Source organism: Dermacentor albipictus, chromosome 7 (genome assembly GCF_038994185.2).
Source record: "Dermacentor albipictus isolate Rhodes 1998 colony chromosome 7, USDA_Dalb.pri_finalv2, whole genome shotgun sequence".
Classification (NCBI taxonomy): Eukaryota; Metazoa; Arthropoda; class Arachnida; order Ixodida; family Ixodidae; genus Dermacentor; species Dermacentor albipictus.
In genome coordinates this window covers 112141814-112157037 of record NC_091827.1, presented here as the reverse complement: position 1 = coordinate 112157037, position 15224 = coordinate 112141814, and the positions used below count along the sequence as shown (strand labels likewise).

The 15224-nt window shown below is 44.1% G+C and overlaps 1 protein-coding gene across 4 annotated transcripts in view; it reads left to right on the top strand.

Annotated features, from left to right (window-relative positions):
* Positions 1–307: 307 nt before the first annotated feature.
* Positions 308–15224, top strand: part of LOC135907310 (uncharacterized) — a 129435-nt gene continuing 114518 nt past the window's right edge. For all 4 annotated transcript variants that reach the window (XR_011507527.1, XM_070522600.1, XM_070522601.1 and 1 more), the window contains exons 1-2: positions 308–424; positions 3562–3683. Coding sequence is in view for 3 of the 4 variants with exons in the window: in XM_070522600.1 (XP_070378701.1) it covers positions 352–424; positions 3562–3683 (195 nt within the window). In the remaining variant the exon portion in view is untranslated. The remainder of the gene's footprint in view (positions 425–3561; positions 3684–15224) is intronic.

The window sequence follows — 15224 nt, the reverse complement described above, 5'->3', positions numbered from 1 at the left end:
TTGTCGCCTTGAAAAAGACAAGTCCACTTGCCAAAACGTTGGCTCCCACTTTCACCTTGTTCTTGTTTTGCTCATAGTCTTGAATTTCATTCTACCACCTTCCACCTGTTTTTCTTAAATAATGCGTGCAGTATTTGCGCTATCAATGTAAAAAAATAGTACTTGTTAGTTTTAAGTACGAGAGGCCCGATTTAAAAGAAAAGTCTGTATAACGACTCCCTTTGTACCATCAAAGAAGATTGATGAGCATAACTTTTCTTTTATTCCCAAAAAGGATACAAAGCTCAAAAGACACCATCCACATGCACGCTATGTTCTGTATGCGCAGAATCACCTAAGGTTTAAGGCAGCATGGCGTCAACATTGTGTTTCTTAAGCTGCCTATTTCTGCTCGTGACCTTTTGTGTCCTCGCTCCAGCGACACGTAAGTAAGATGCGCAAGTTCACTCGGTGTTAGGTTAGTGGGAAACTAATCACATGGCTAGCAGCCTCGAAAATGGAGCGAAAGGGCCACTGATATTTACATTACTGTGTGCGTGGGCAAATGTGGAGCCTTACTTGCCGAATAGTTTCTTTTTCGTGGCTCCTCATAATCTCTCATTCTGCCGTTTTATTTCAGAAGACAATCTTCCCCGTTCTTGTCCATCAATGGCTTGATGAACACGCTTCATGTACTTTCCTTTGAAATAGTGCGCGCAGACAGGAACGAAAAAAACGGAAAAAGTTTATTTCTAAGAAATGGCGAGCTTCTCCTAAATCTAAAACTCTTTGCTATATGACTTCTTAGAAAATAATATTGGCGAAAATGAATAGCATAGTTATGATGGTCGGCGCATCTACAATTTTATTTATGCTTCAATATTTATGGTAATTAATACTTAACTTAGGAGACCGCGTAAAGTAAGGAACGCCATAGAGAACCCACATTATCTGCGTCGTCGTGCCGGTGCTTGTGCCTTGTTGCACTCTTCGATATTCTATATGGTAAATCATCAGCCCAAATTCTGACGGCTACCTTTATGTAGCTACGCATGTACAAGCTGACGAATATATCGTAGACATTACCTTTGTTTATGTGAATTTTTTATTGTGCGCTTCATTGAAGAGACAGAAACGAAATATTAAAATCTAATGGTAGCTTCGTAGCTTTCATCCAGTAGCTCCGCATTTGTCTATAAGTAGAAATACAGGCGGCTTTCACATACACTGCTGTGTCACTGATTTTTGATCATGGGTGTCATTTTTATTGCCAGGAGCCTACATCCAGAACTGCGAAAGATCTAATGCGGCCTATAGTACTTGATATCAAGATCATCACACCATATACTCCTATTTTTATCTCCTTCCTTCCCCTCTGATTAGAATATCAGGCTGGAGGATATAACTTTAGACGAACCTCTCTACGTTTTCTCAATAAATTCTCTCCTCTCTCTCACGTAGGAGAATGCGCTAGAGATTTGCACGAGTGAACGAGTGCATATTCAGGACGTTGAGACGTGAAACAGAAAATTTTCGTTGAAGACTTAGTAAAATTATGCGAAACAGTGATAGCGGTACAAATATGCCACCGCAATAGTGGGAAAGTCCAAAGGTCATTTTGTGATGTGATGGTTGATTGTTGCACCATTTTATCTTTGTACGCTGGAACATATTACGCGAACTCATGCCTGAAGGTGCACCAGAAGATGAGGGTAGACAAATGAAGAGTCACTAGAAACATTTCTCTAAATAGTATACAGCACACTTCGATCTGGCATAGTTTCCCGATGCGGGATCGTTGGCAACTGCACGGGGCCACCATTACGCTTACAGTAAGATATAGATAACTGGAGGAATGATTCGGTATCGTTGTGGAGTTTATTCCAGAAAACCTGGACATATGCAAGGCCTAGCGCTGCATATCGCGCAAATGCCTTCTATTCAAGTTATTTGCATTAAGCAAATGGTAAAACCTTTCTTGCACACTCTAGTCAGCCTTCAATAGAGACAATTGGAAAAATAATTGTTTAGAATCTTGGAAGCGATGAAAATTAGATTGGCCATTAAGACGGGCATGACAAATAACGCGCGATTTCGAAACACTTCAACGTTTCCCCGTGTGAAGAAATATTGTGTAGGTGATTATCGCTTCAATGGCACGCCACTTCTTGAGATATGTGTGCGCATGAAATTATACAAACATGGGCACTGAGTTTGCATGATTTATTGTTCGTGCATGACTCGACAAATGCGTGTCCATTGAATCGATAATGACGACCTAGCTAGCCTATTATAGCACCTGAGATAATATTTGAGCGTCCGCGTCAAAATGTGAATGCATGGTTTGGGCAGTGTTCCACCTCCAAATGCATCGCTGATATATTGTGCTGTGTGCGCTCCTATTTGCCAACTAGAAGCAGATTTTAAAATAATGCGACATATCTCCTTCACGGTATTCCTCCTCCGCCTAAATGAATTATTTGCCAATGCAATCTAATATGCAGAAATATTGAATAACGAAGTTCAATATTTATTACAACGTCAATCGCACATCATTCAGTCCAATATTTAAAGGAACAATATCAGTTACCTTATCCGTTTCATTCAAACATTATAGGCTGATAGGTGCGCTTGGACATTTACTTTAATTTTTCCTTATTAGTGAGATATCAATAAATACCCTGGCCAGGTTTACCTAACGCTATTATCCAGTTATTTGATTTAAGCAAATTAAGATAATGTTCAGTGCATGTGATGGTACTCTGAAATTCATACGGCGACATAATTGATATATATAAAATTTTGTAACTTACCTTGTATGGTGTGACTAAGCATTTCGTGCCACACGGAACGCTAGAAGAATTGCCATTACATAGATTAAGGCGCACATAAAATATCGTAGAAAGTCAACTTACTTCTCTAATCGATGACATCGACAAGGTCTCCCTCAGGGTTTATTTATTTACAAAAGACTTACACATGCAATGAAATTCCGCTTGTACGCCAGTAGGAAGCTCCGCAACAGTAGGCACCAAATATTACGCCTTCTGCTTATTTTTACAATGCGGCGACTGCATCATTACGGCATTCTACTGGTAAAACGAAGTTATGGCTTGAATAATTGGTCTTGCAGGGGACTTGTGGCAGGATGACGTGAAAAAAAGCGGTGGTGTAGCTTCGTTTTATATGTCGAGAACAAGGAATGGGTTCAGCCACATATACTCACTATAGCGACTCTCTCTATTTGCATCCCTCTCAACGCACGCCTTCAGCGAAACGTAGATGCTTTTAGACGCTTCAATGGGCGAGATGAGAAACATAATCTGACAAGTTCCAGTTTTTCTAAGGAAACATCTGAATATTCAATATTAGATAAGCATAACTTGATTTCATCATGTTTTCTTTTGCTTCATTGTTTGTTTTCCGTTATAGTCGTGTTGATCACATCACAGATGTAATGCTACATTTGCCAGAAAAGCGGTGTCCTTTTAGAAAATTTTTCTGATAATGTGCATTTGTTCAATATAGAAGTTCTCTATGCCAGAACAGTAATCGAATGGTGCCGTTCTTTCAACGTTCCAGCGACTGTGCCAAACCACCATGATTGGGAGGTTAAGATAGTTCTCATCGAGGACGGAATGAATCAACACCCCGGAACTAGCGTGCATTCGAAAGAAGCATACTACCAGGAGGTGTTTCTATCCGTGAGATCTTAACTGCGTATTTTGTACTGTTCGGTGCTAAGTTGATAACCGCTAGCTTCTATGAGGTAACGGCATCATGGTGTTGTAACAATATATATATATATATATATATATATATATATATATATATATATATATATATATATATATATATATATATATATATACTTATTTATTTCCATTACCATTACCTTGATGGAAATATTCATCCTTATCTTTATTCTCCAAACGGTTAGAATTTATTCTTCCTAAATTTCCTCTTTGCTCTACACCGCTCACTGCAGACGTTAAACCAGGCAGATAAACAACGTTAGTCGTCTGCACAGCAATGCCACAAATGCGGATGAAGATGTATGAAGCACCCTTAGGGAATAACATTGATGGCAGGTTCATTCAGAGACATGGATTACGGGGCTACACTTCAGAATTGTGTACCTCTTGTGCCACAGTGGCCCGTAAGTAATGTGGAGGATTGCAGAAGAAAGGGCATACACCCAGGGACACATCGCGAAAGGGTATAGCAAAGAATATTAGGAATATATATTATCTGATTATCTGATTAAAGGCATATTTTAGAAACACCTGTTAGCCCACATGATAGGTTGAGTTTTTTTGTTTTTTTGTGGGAATATCTTTGGTTACGCAGTTCAAATGTGGGGTTACTGATACTAATTTGTCGGGCACCATGAAATTCATAAAAAAAGAAACGCTTATTTTTACTTGAATTCGGAGTACATATATACTTGATAAGAAACCTTCACTTATAAACTTCAATCACAAACTTATTGACCGAGATAATTAACAATGCAGCCGCAGCAGTTTCCATGCCCAACTTAGGAATATTGAATATAAAGCTTCAGTTTAAGGTCACAGCACAGCCGATAAGAGTTGTTAGCGTTAGACTCGCTGTGTAATTTCCAACACACGAAGCAATCCAGCAGAGGGCCAGAACGGGGCTTCTTCTAGAACTTCAGCAGCATGGACCGCAAAGTAGGCATGCTCCGCATTCATACCCAAAATTATTTGTTAAACTGAGAACACTTACAGAGAAGAATAGTTTTTAGGTTCATTGTTTTTACCCTGTGTTGGCCCCACATGAGTTGAAGCTAGAATGCCAGTCATTCGCCAATGCTCGTAGCAAATGGTCTTTCCTATTCTGAATGTTCTTCCATTGCATGCTTGCCCCCTTAAGCTAAAAAACTTGGCTCATAATCCTGGCATCACTTTGAATGTTCCACGCATGAGTGACGTGGCACCAACGCACACAATAGTATTTGTATGGCAGTGCTCTCGTTACAGCAGGCATGACAGGCGTAGCAGGTGAAGTAAATAACTTTACTCCATAGTGGTATACAAAATATTGTGTTAGGTCTCGCTGCGTCGTTCCTTCGTGTGGCCAGAACATAGTGAAACCACGGACACCATGGACGCGAAGCAAGAAATACAAGGTGCCATCCACACCTGTTGCTCAGAAAAACAATATACAAGAACAACGAGCTGAACGAAAGCGGCTGTTTTCGAAATAACCACAAGCCGAAAAGCTAGAAAAATCGTGCATCACATGGACAAAGCGTCACAGACAATACCTATTCATTTCGAAGCGCCAAGTTGCAAATCGCATATATGAGTCAGAACAATCTGGAAATTCAAGACATGTGGAAGATGCGAAGTACATGGTAAATAAAATATATTCTGGAATATTTACATAACATGTAGAAACCATAGTTTCCTACAAAAGTTACTAGAGGGAACTCTGGCGCTGCAGTCGTTGTCCTACCATGAAAATGATGGGAAGTACATGGATTTGTCTGATCGTGCTTGTGGATTTAGACGTTCTTGTGGCGTTGTATATTACGCTATGTAAATCTTATTGTCGTATATGTCAGCAATCTATGTTCTTCGAACTGCAGAAGACGCCGGGAACGCGTACAATTGCTAATAATTGCAACGATAGAGCTTGTCCAGGTGGCCAAATCGGAACGTGCCAAGCGTCTCAAGGCACTGGCATGCCCGCGCTAAATTCATAAGGGGGTTTCATTCGCTTGTCGATACATGCGTCCGTGGCTTAGTGGTTTCAATATCAGGCTTCTGTGCTAGAGTCCCTGTGTTCGAATCCTGTTGTCGGGCAATCCTAATGATGTTTATTTAATAATTATGCGAAGCATACTAGCCGCACAACCACGCTCTTCCTTGCTGCGCCGCGCGCGGCCGCGTAGCTACCATATGACGTCATAACAGCTGCAAAGCGGACGCTTAAGCTTCGCCTTCAAGAGTGGAACGCGACAGCGTTCCCGTCGACCCGCCAAGGGGTGTAAGACAATGGGCTACGGCGCAGCGACTACGCGCCCCGCAACGGAGGCGGTGAGCGTCGAACAACGCAGCGTTCGTCGCGACAACGAAATGTGCGTCTAAGCAAGCGACGCACGCCTGAGCCTTAGAAACAGCTCGTTTCTAAGGCAACACCGCGTGCACTAGAGGCGCTTTTGTACGGATTTGAAGCATCGAACTCGTGGCTCAGTGGTAACGTCTCCGGCAACACCGGAGACGTTACCGGAGACGGTAACGGCTCCGGTAACGCAGAACGTAACGTCTCCGGTGTCCGCAGAAGTAACGTCTTCGGTGTCGCAGAAAAGCCGGTAACACCGGCTTTTCTGCGACACGAGCTCCTTAACGCTGTCGCGTTAAAATAAAGGCTAGTATGCTTCGCATCCTGGGCGTAACCTTAGATAAGCCACAGCCATTTTTATTCCGCAATATACTGTTGAAAATGACGAGTTTACGAAGTCACAAATCCGTTTCAAGTCAAAAGAACGAAGTTTAGGCAAATCCATGCACTTCCCATAATTCCCATTCTGGGACAACCGCTCCCCTTGCAGCTCCCGTAGACACTAGTGCCAGAGTTCCCTTTAGTAATTCTTGTAGAAAACTCTACGGTAGAAAGAGAAATCACGAGGACGGAGAAAACTTCCAAATTATTTTCTTTGCCCTAGCGAACGCGTTATTCTTTTTTTGCATTTGCTGCATGTAAACTTGAAAAACAAGCATTACTTGTGCCACTGTTATTATAGTAGTCTTTTTATTCCAAAAGTGTGTTTGTTCTGCGAACGCAACATTTGTTTGCGTAATATACAATGGTGCTCCAAAAACAAAAACATAGCTCTGGAGTGTGACCTCGAATAAAACACTGCTAAGCTTGAACGGGCTTGTCTTCCGCAGACGAGCGCTTTGAACATGTTATGTGGCAACTTTCTACTGACAGCTGGAAATTCAACTAACTAGTTACAGTAAACAAATTGCAGTCTTACTTTTATCCTTGCGGTCCACCCTTTTTTGAAGGCATGCCATTCACAATGACAAAGCTAAATAGGAACAGCAGCAGTAAGAACATGTGAGCTCTAGCCTATCCAGATTGTCTCCTGGAGAAGCTCCGTGCATACAGTTTTAAATTGGTGGATGATGGTGGTGACTAATGTATACTAATTAGTCACCACAGTGCAAGATATATGGAAGATATATGAGAAAACACATACTTCTAGTGTTTCAAGCTCGGGGTGCTTTCATAAATCATGGAATGTATTTTTTGCTATAGTAAAAGCCTACTTTCAAATTCTATTATTGTCGATCTCGTCCGTGCCTGTGAGGGACAACTGCACCAGCAGCGCTTGTAAGTGCGGAAAGAAACTTGATGTGGCCAATGAAATAGAAACTTGTAATGAGCACAATCCTTCGAAATAAAGAGGGTTTAAATAAACCAGCTCTGTGTACTGCCTCTCTAGGTCTGCATGACTCTAAATTTATCATCCGTCGAATCGCTCGAAGTTTGAGCTGAAGAAGCAGACAACATTATGGAAGTTGACGACCGAGGCATCGCTGCCATTCACGTGTTGCCGCCGACACACCGTCCTTTCATGATCATCACGATAGCATCACTGAGTCGAATGCAAACGTTGCGCGACAGGTCTGCAAGCTTGCGTCTAATCTGGCTGGATTTCGTCAACACGATGCTCGTTTATTACTCGAGCCGCCATTACATGGGCTTAACTGGGCTACCGAGTTTCTCCTTCACCACCTCGGTCGTCTTGAATCTGTTGGTACTACGCTCGTTACAGCACCCGCGCCAGACAGTGCCGACTGCCTGGCAGTTTCGCGGCAAACTACCGTGCTTTGGGCTGAGGACGGCCAGTGTGGTCGGCCCCGGGACCACTCGTCTCCTCCACTTGACCAGTTGTGTGACCATGGTTAGCTACTTCGCAGACATAGGCGTCGAAATTTGCGGTATCACGCCTACGTTGTCAGACCATCACCGGTGTGACAATTCTACGGCTTCATTCAACGACATCAGTGGCTCCACTGTAAAAACTTAGGGTCAACGATTGGTTACTGTCAACATTTCACTGAAGCAGAAATTTTGCTGGTGATTTCTTGTAGCTGACGCCCGATTACCCCATCACAGGCATTGCCTTTTTGTGGCATATAAAGCTCATCGTCTACGCCAGAAAACATCATCTCATCGACAAGGAAACTCACTCGAGTGTCGAAGGCGCCTCAACGCATGTCTCACCACTTCAGCTTCGCCACACGCACTCCAGTACTCCAACTCCCTAATCTGCAATTTTTTCGGAGTTTCCGGACCTTTTCCTTCCGCACTTCACTGATATAGCTGTGGTTAATAAAATAAAGCACCATATGGTAGCACTTGACCGCCTCAAGATTACGTTCAAAGAATTCTAGCATATACTCGAACTTCGTTTTGTGCGGTCCTCATCCAGCCAATGGTCGTCAGCACTCCACATGGTGGCCAAAATGAGTGGCGACTGGGGACCTTGCAGTGATCGTCGCGATTTGATTAAAGTAACCATTCCTGAACAATATCCGACTCTACATATACAGGATTTCACTGCCGTACTCCACGGCGGCATATGTTACAGTAAATTGACTTTTTAAAAGCGTTTCACGAGATCCCTGCCCACATACCGAAGACTGCAATCGTCACTCCTTTTGGCATTTTCGGGCACCTTCCTACGCCGTTCGGAATCCGCGACGTGGCCCTGACGTTTCAGCGTTTTGTTGAAGAAGTTTTTCGCGGGCTCTGATGTTCTTTCATCTGTTTAGATGATATCCTTGTCATCAGCTGCAGCACATCCGGACACAAGACTCACCTGCTTCAAGTTTTCGCAGGATTGCCGCAGCACGGTCTCGTTGCCAACGCCACAAAGAGGGAATTCAGTGCCTCTGAGTTAGATTTCCTTGGAAGATATCGACCGTCATGGTACCACTTCTCGCTTCTCAGTTGTGTCACTGCCATTTCCCAGTTTCCCCCACTGACAAGAGTGAGAAATATTTGTGAATTTTTAGGACCCGTGAATTATTACCGAAGATTTCTACCACGGTACGCCACCATCTTGAACCCACTTCATGACTTGTTGGGCAACCGCATAAGACCAAGTCTTCATTTATCTTGGAAAAAGCAGCCACCGCAGTTTTCAAAAACATCAAAGTGAAACTTGCCGAGGCAGCACTCCTTGCTAATCATATATCCAACAGATTCACCACCGTTATGGTCACGCTTCGAGTGTGGCTGTTCATGCCGTCATCCAACAGTTCGCTCTAGGCACATGGCAGCCACTTTCCTTTTTCTCTAAGATGGCACCACATCAGCGACGCTACAGGACTTTGGGCCGCGAGTTGCTGGCTCTATACCTTGCCGTCAAACACTTCCGCCAGTGCATCCAAGGTCGTCAGTTGTTCCTACTGACAGCCTGTAACGTGTGCCCGGAACTTAGACAGCACCTGCTTCACTCCCCGTGAGCTTCGACCCCTGGCGCAAATACCTGAGTTCATCATCACATTCGCCATGTCAACGGAAAGGAAAACGCAGTCACCAATGCACTATCCCGGCTGAACGTAGCCTCCACCTCCTTCATCAGACCCCGCATGAATTTCACACGCTTGGCCGCAGCACAGTGCGATGACGACTATCTGCACAAGCTCCGCGCCACTGGTACTTTACCAGTACTTGAAGACATTTTCATCCCTGGCAGTGACGTTCCTGTTATCTGTGATATGTCAAACAACCGCTGTCGTCCATCTGTGCCATCAGTTTCTTGCCGAAGTGTCTATGTAGCCCTACATAGCCTTTCAAACACACGAACGAGAGCGACGCAACGTCTACTAACCTCTTAATATGTGTGGCCCCGCATAAAAGCCTATGTTTCGACATGGACACTCGGTTGCTTGAAATGCCAACTGGCTAAAGTTTCTAGACATAGAGTTGTCCTTATAAAGATTTTGCACCTCATCTTGCCCGCTTCAGGCATATCCACACAGTAGATATTGTTGGCCCTTTTATACATATTCACGTGCGTCGATGGTTTTACTAATTGGCCCGAAGCTGTTCTGCTTACAAACATAACCGCAGAAGCAGTCACGCTGGCTGCTGGTGATGTATGAATAAGCCGATATGGCGAAACATCCACCATAACAAGTGACCGCGGTCGTCAGTTTTAGCCCACATTTTTCGGTAACATGTCAAAAACACTTGATATCACACACATTAAGGCAACTGCCCTACCATGCAGCATCTAACGGAATGGTCGAACGTTTTCATCGAAAGTTAGATGCTGTTATAATTTGTTCAGACAATACAGTGTCATGAACGGAACGACTTTCTGTGGCCCTCCTCCGCCTCCGGACTGCACTGAAAGCGACATTTATTTATTTATTTATTTATTCAAAATACCCCCAAAGGCCCTCATTACGAGGGTATTACATGGGGGGGGGGGTCAATCACAAGCACTGGTTGTAGTTTGTACATACTAAAAACAAGAGAGGTTAACAGAAGTAATAATACAGTGAAACATAGTTAACATACAAGATAATTAGGTCACAATTATTACAGAGAAAACATTAGTACATATTAGGAGAACATAAGGCAACTGCACTAAAAACACCAACAAATATCGAAAAACACTGTAAAAGTCCCAAAAAAGAATAATAATACGATTAGTCGACAAGTCGTGAGAGAATTAAATGTTGAAACTTAGTCAAGTCTGGTTCCGTGGCAATGACTGATGGTAAGGCGTTCCATTCAGTTATTGTGCGTGGTAAGAACGAAGATGCATAATGGGATGACTGGCAGTTAATGCGTTTGACTTTGTATGGATGGTCACGGCGTGGAAAAATAACTGTTGGTGACTGAAAGAAATCATCGTGAAGTGATGGATGGTGATAAAGCTTATGGAAAAGTGTTAGGCGAGAAATTTTACGGCGAAGTGCTAAGTTGTCCAAGTCAGCTTTATTCTTTAACGCGGTGACGCTGGTGTAACGTGAATAATCTGAAAATATAAATCGCGCAGCACGGTTCTGCAAGGCTTCGATGTTACTTATGATATACGTTTGTTCGGGATCCCAGATGGCAGACGCGTATTCTAGTTTAGGACGGATTAATGTTGTGTATGCTAGTTTTTTAACATGCATTGGGGCTTCTTTTAAGTTATGTTTAATAAGTCCGAGAGTACGATTTGAAGAGGCAAGGGTAAGGTTAATATGATTATTCCATGATAAGTTTGATTGAAGATTGATGCCAAGGTACTTGTAAGTAGTTGCGAGTTCCACAGGGTTGTTATCAATGGAGTAGGTGGTTACATACAGTGCTCTGTGGTAGCACACTGTAGCATACAGTGCTACAGTGACATACAGTGCTCTGCGGCGGAACTTTTTTTCGGCACACTTTTTTGGCATGCAGTGATCACATCTACTCTTTGAAATCACTAAATACGCATGCTGGCTCCTTGAAAAGATGGACGCTATTGTTGCGCCAGCTGTTTGCCCCACTCGTCAAAACACGTTTGTCAATCCGCACCTCACCGACTGAACACACGTCTACATACGCCGAGACGCAGTGAGTGCTCGGCTACAACCACCCATACGACGTATCCTTCAGGCTACTCAACGGTACGCCCAAAGACGTTATAGTGGTGGTAAAGGGTTTGAATACATTCTATCTACTGACCATCTCAAACCAGCTCAATTAGACAATGAATCAATATGCATACACACCACCGCAAATGCCTTGGAACCTATATATAGCCATCCTAACAGCCGTTTTGCTACAGATAAGACACTCATTTTTTTTTTCCTTACGCACCGCTCAGCCACCCCTTAGCTTCATAAAAGGAAAATGAGACACCCACCCAAATGTAGCAATTGCTATAAAGGAAAGCCATACGTGTTCCTCGAAAACAAAGCCACGCAGTTGAAGAAAAAACATTCTTTTCTTCAACTGCTAGTATTTTCTTCCGACGAACTCGTATGGGTTTCCTTTGCAGCAATTGCTACGTTTGGGTGGGTGTTCTCATTTTTCCTTGCTTCATTCTTCTCTCCACTTTGTGGGTTTCCACAGAACTATTGCGTCAGCCCCTTAGGTTCCTCACTAGGCGGTGGGTCTGTCGTTTCTACTTCTTTTCGTACAATAAGGATAAAGCTTCATATATAGCAATACTATCTTGGGTAAAAATGCAGCCCTCGAACACCTACAAATTTATACAATGTTAGCAAGGGGTAGTGGATATTTGCGACATCTTTGTTGCGAACATTCTAACCATTATTGAGTGTATTATCTAAATGTTAGGTTCCTGTACGTCGGTGTGGTTGTGCAAGCGCCAGCCGAGCATAGAACTTAACAATGCAATAGCTATGATCATCATCAGCAGCAGCACCTGGTTTATATGTGCACTCCACGTCGAAGGCCTCTCCTACCGTTCTCCAACTAGCCATGCCTTGTGCTCACTGATTCCAACTTACGCCTGCAAATTTCATAATTTCGTCACCCCACTTAGTTTTCTGCCATTATCGACGGTTCCTCCCATCCATTGGCACCAATTCTGTAAATCTAGGGATCCACAGCTTATCTATTCTACGCATTACACGTCCAACCCAGCTCCATTTCTTTCGCCTAATGTCAACTAGAATATTTTCTATCCCCTTTTGCTTTCTGGTCCACATCACTATCTTCCAGTCTGATAACGTTAAGCCAGACATTTCTCATTCAATAAGTCCTTGCGCAGTCCTTAATTTGTGTTCGAGATGCTTTGTATACCTCCAAGGTTCTGGTCCGCACGCTAGCACTGGCAGGATAAAATGATTGCACAATTTGAAATTCAACGATATTGGTACCACGCCCAGTTAGAATTTTGTAATACCTGTTGGATTCAACACATTTATTTCTTTGTGAATTTGTTTTTCATATTCAGCGTCACCTCTGAGTAAATCACTTGGGTAAATCTACTGCACAGAACGTACAGGCTCTGCGCGTTCATGAATTTTTGTTCCCTTCCTAGGCAGCTGAACAATACCTTGGTCTTCGTATTAATATTCAACCCTACTTTTACACTGTCCAGGTTAAAGTCCTCAATCATTTGTTGCAATTCATCTTCAGTATTGCTGAACCACAGAATGTCATCTGCATGCCGAAGGTTGCTGAGATCTTTGCAGGGGGTTGGCACTCCTAATAATTCTCAGTCTAACAGACTAATGCATTCGCAGTCTCAGATGCAGTGAGTAGCAATGTGTCTACTTGCCTAGCTACTTTCTTGATAAGCAATTTCTACTTTTGTTGTGAAAGGCAACAATCGAATTATTGTATATATTGACACATCTACTTGTCTTTTTCGGGTGACCGTTTTTGTCCGTCTAACAAATGTCGTCACTATGCACGCGACGCGCCCGGATATATTGGAATTTCCTCGAATGTTACCGATGTTTCTTTTTGCTGTCTGTTGTCACCGAACACTATATAATCTGATTTCATGTGTGGGGGATGCAAATGGTGTAGAACTTTCTTGAAGGCACACGGGCACAAGCGATTACTCTGGAGCCTTCGATGACTGATGTATAAAAACCGACTCGCTTGACCCACTGAAAAAATTTTAGACGATGGCCGACTGTGTTGGCCGCAGTCGCCTTTCTTTGAGTGCACTGTTTTTGAGGGCACTAGTTCGTTCAGTCCCAGTTTTGTAGCTTTCTTTACCGTCACTACTACTTGACATCTGCCTTGTTAGACGGGGAAATGCGGTCACCTGATAAAGACAAACAAGTACACGTGTCAATGTATTTATGTGTATGGTTGGCATTGAAGCGACAGGTAATGGCCTGGTGAGGACAAACGGAACGGCTGTCGAGAACTCCATTGAGTGACGGTGAGGTAGTTGGTGATGTCATGAGGGCGCTCTCCCAGCTGTGGGCGCGGTGAGTTGACGGTAAGCCCTCTCAGTCCCAACTCGCGATATGGGCATCGGCGGTACACATCACCGGCTTATCCGCAGTGATAGCAGAGCGGGTGGTAGCCGGCGGCACGCCAAATGTCCGTCTTCCTCGCGTAGCAGCGCTGGGCGACGGATGAGCGTCCTGGAGGCGGTGGTGGTGGACGACGGGATTGGGGCGTTACGGGGCTCTGCTGCGGGCGCTGAGGGGGAGCATGACGGCGGGTGACGGTGGCGTAGGTCATCGTTTCAGGCACGGGAGGCGGTGATTCGTGCAGCACTTCGGTAACACCCCGTGACCGTCGAACTTCGTCCTGCACCATGTCAGTTACCGAGGACGCCTGAGGTTTCGACGAAAGTAACATTTTGCGCAGCTCTTCGTGCACAATGGCCCAGATAGTCTCATGGAGGTCACCGAAGCCGAGTGCTTGTGTGGCGCACTGTGACGTGAGCACTTGGTGGTTCTATTGCCTAGTGCGCATTTCCAGAGTTTTCTCAATCGTTGTTGCCTGTGTCAAAAACTCAGCTGCGGTCTTCAGTGGGTTGCGGTCAGTCCGGCGAAATATTCTAACTTTATGCCTTGCATCCAGATGTGGACTTTTTTCTCTTCGAACATTTCTTAATCGGCGTGCCGGAAAAGACGAGTCATCTCTTCCGTGAATATGGTGATGGTCTCATTGTGTAGTTGTCCTCTGGTTTCCAGCAAAACTTCGGCCCTTTCTTTTCGGACAATGCTCGCGATGGTCCTCAGGAAGTTACGGCGGAACAGGTACATCGCACGTTGTAAGGGTGGAGTCGTGGATCTCGAATCAAGTACTCGCAGTATCTTCCAAGAGGAAGTACACATGGCGTAGCTTATCCTCAGAGACCCAGTAGCTCAAGGTCGAGAGGCTTTCTAAGGTTTCATAGGAGGATTCTGGATCTTCCGACGTATCTCCACGGAAGGTAGCGGGTACTCTGGGTTATTGAAGCACGATGGGTGGCCCTGGGGCTGTCATTGTTGTTCTTGAGCATGGCTTTCCTGGTCGTATCAGGCAAAACTCGTCCTTCAGTGGCAGTCGTTGCTGTATGCGGCTAGCTCGCTAGTCTTTGGCGACGTTGGTATATTCCTCTGGCTTCGGGCTTGGATCGTGGCTTTGCGGGAGCATTCGGTACAAGACCGCCCTAGCACATCCACCAAATGTCGCAGAGTAGTGACGGTGAAGAAAGCAGCAAAACTGGGTGTGTCGAAACTGGCGTTTTATTGGACGAACTTGCGCCCTCAAAAACAAGCTACTGTCAA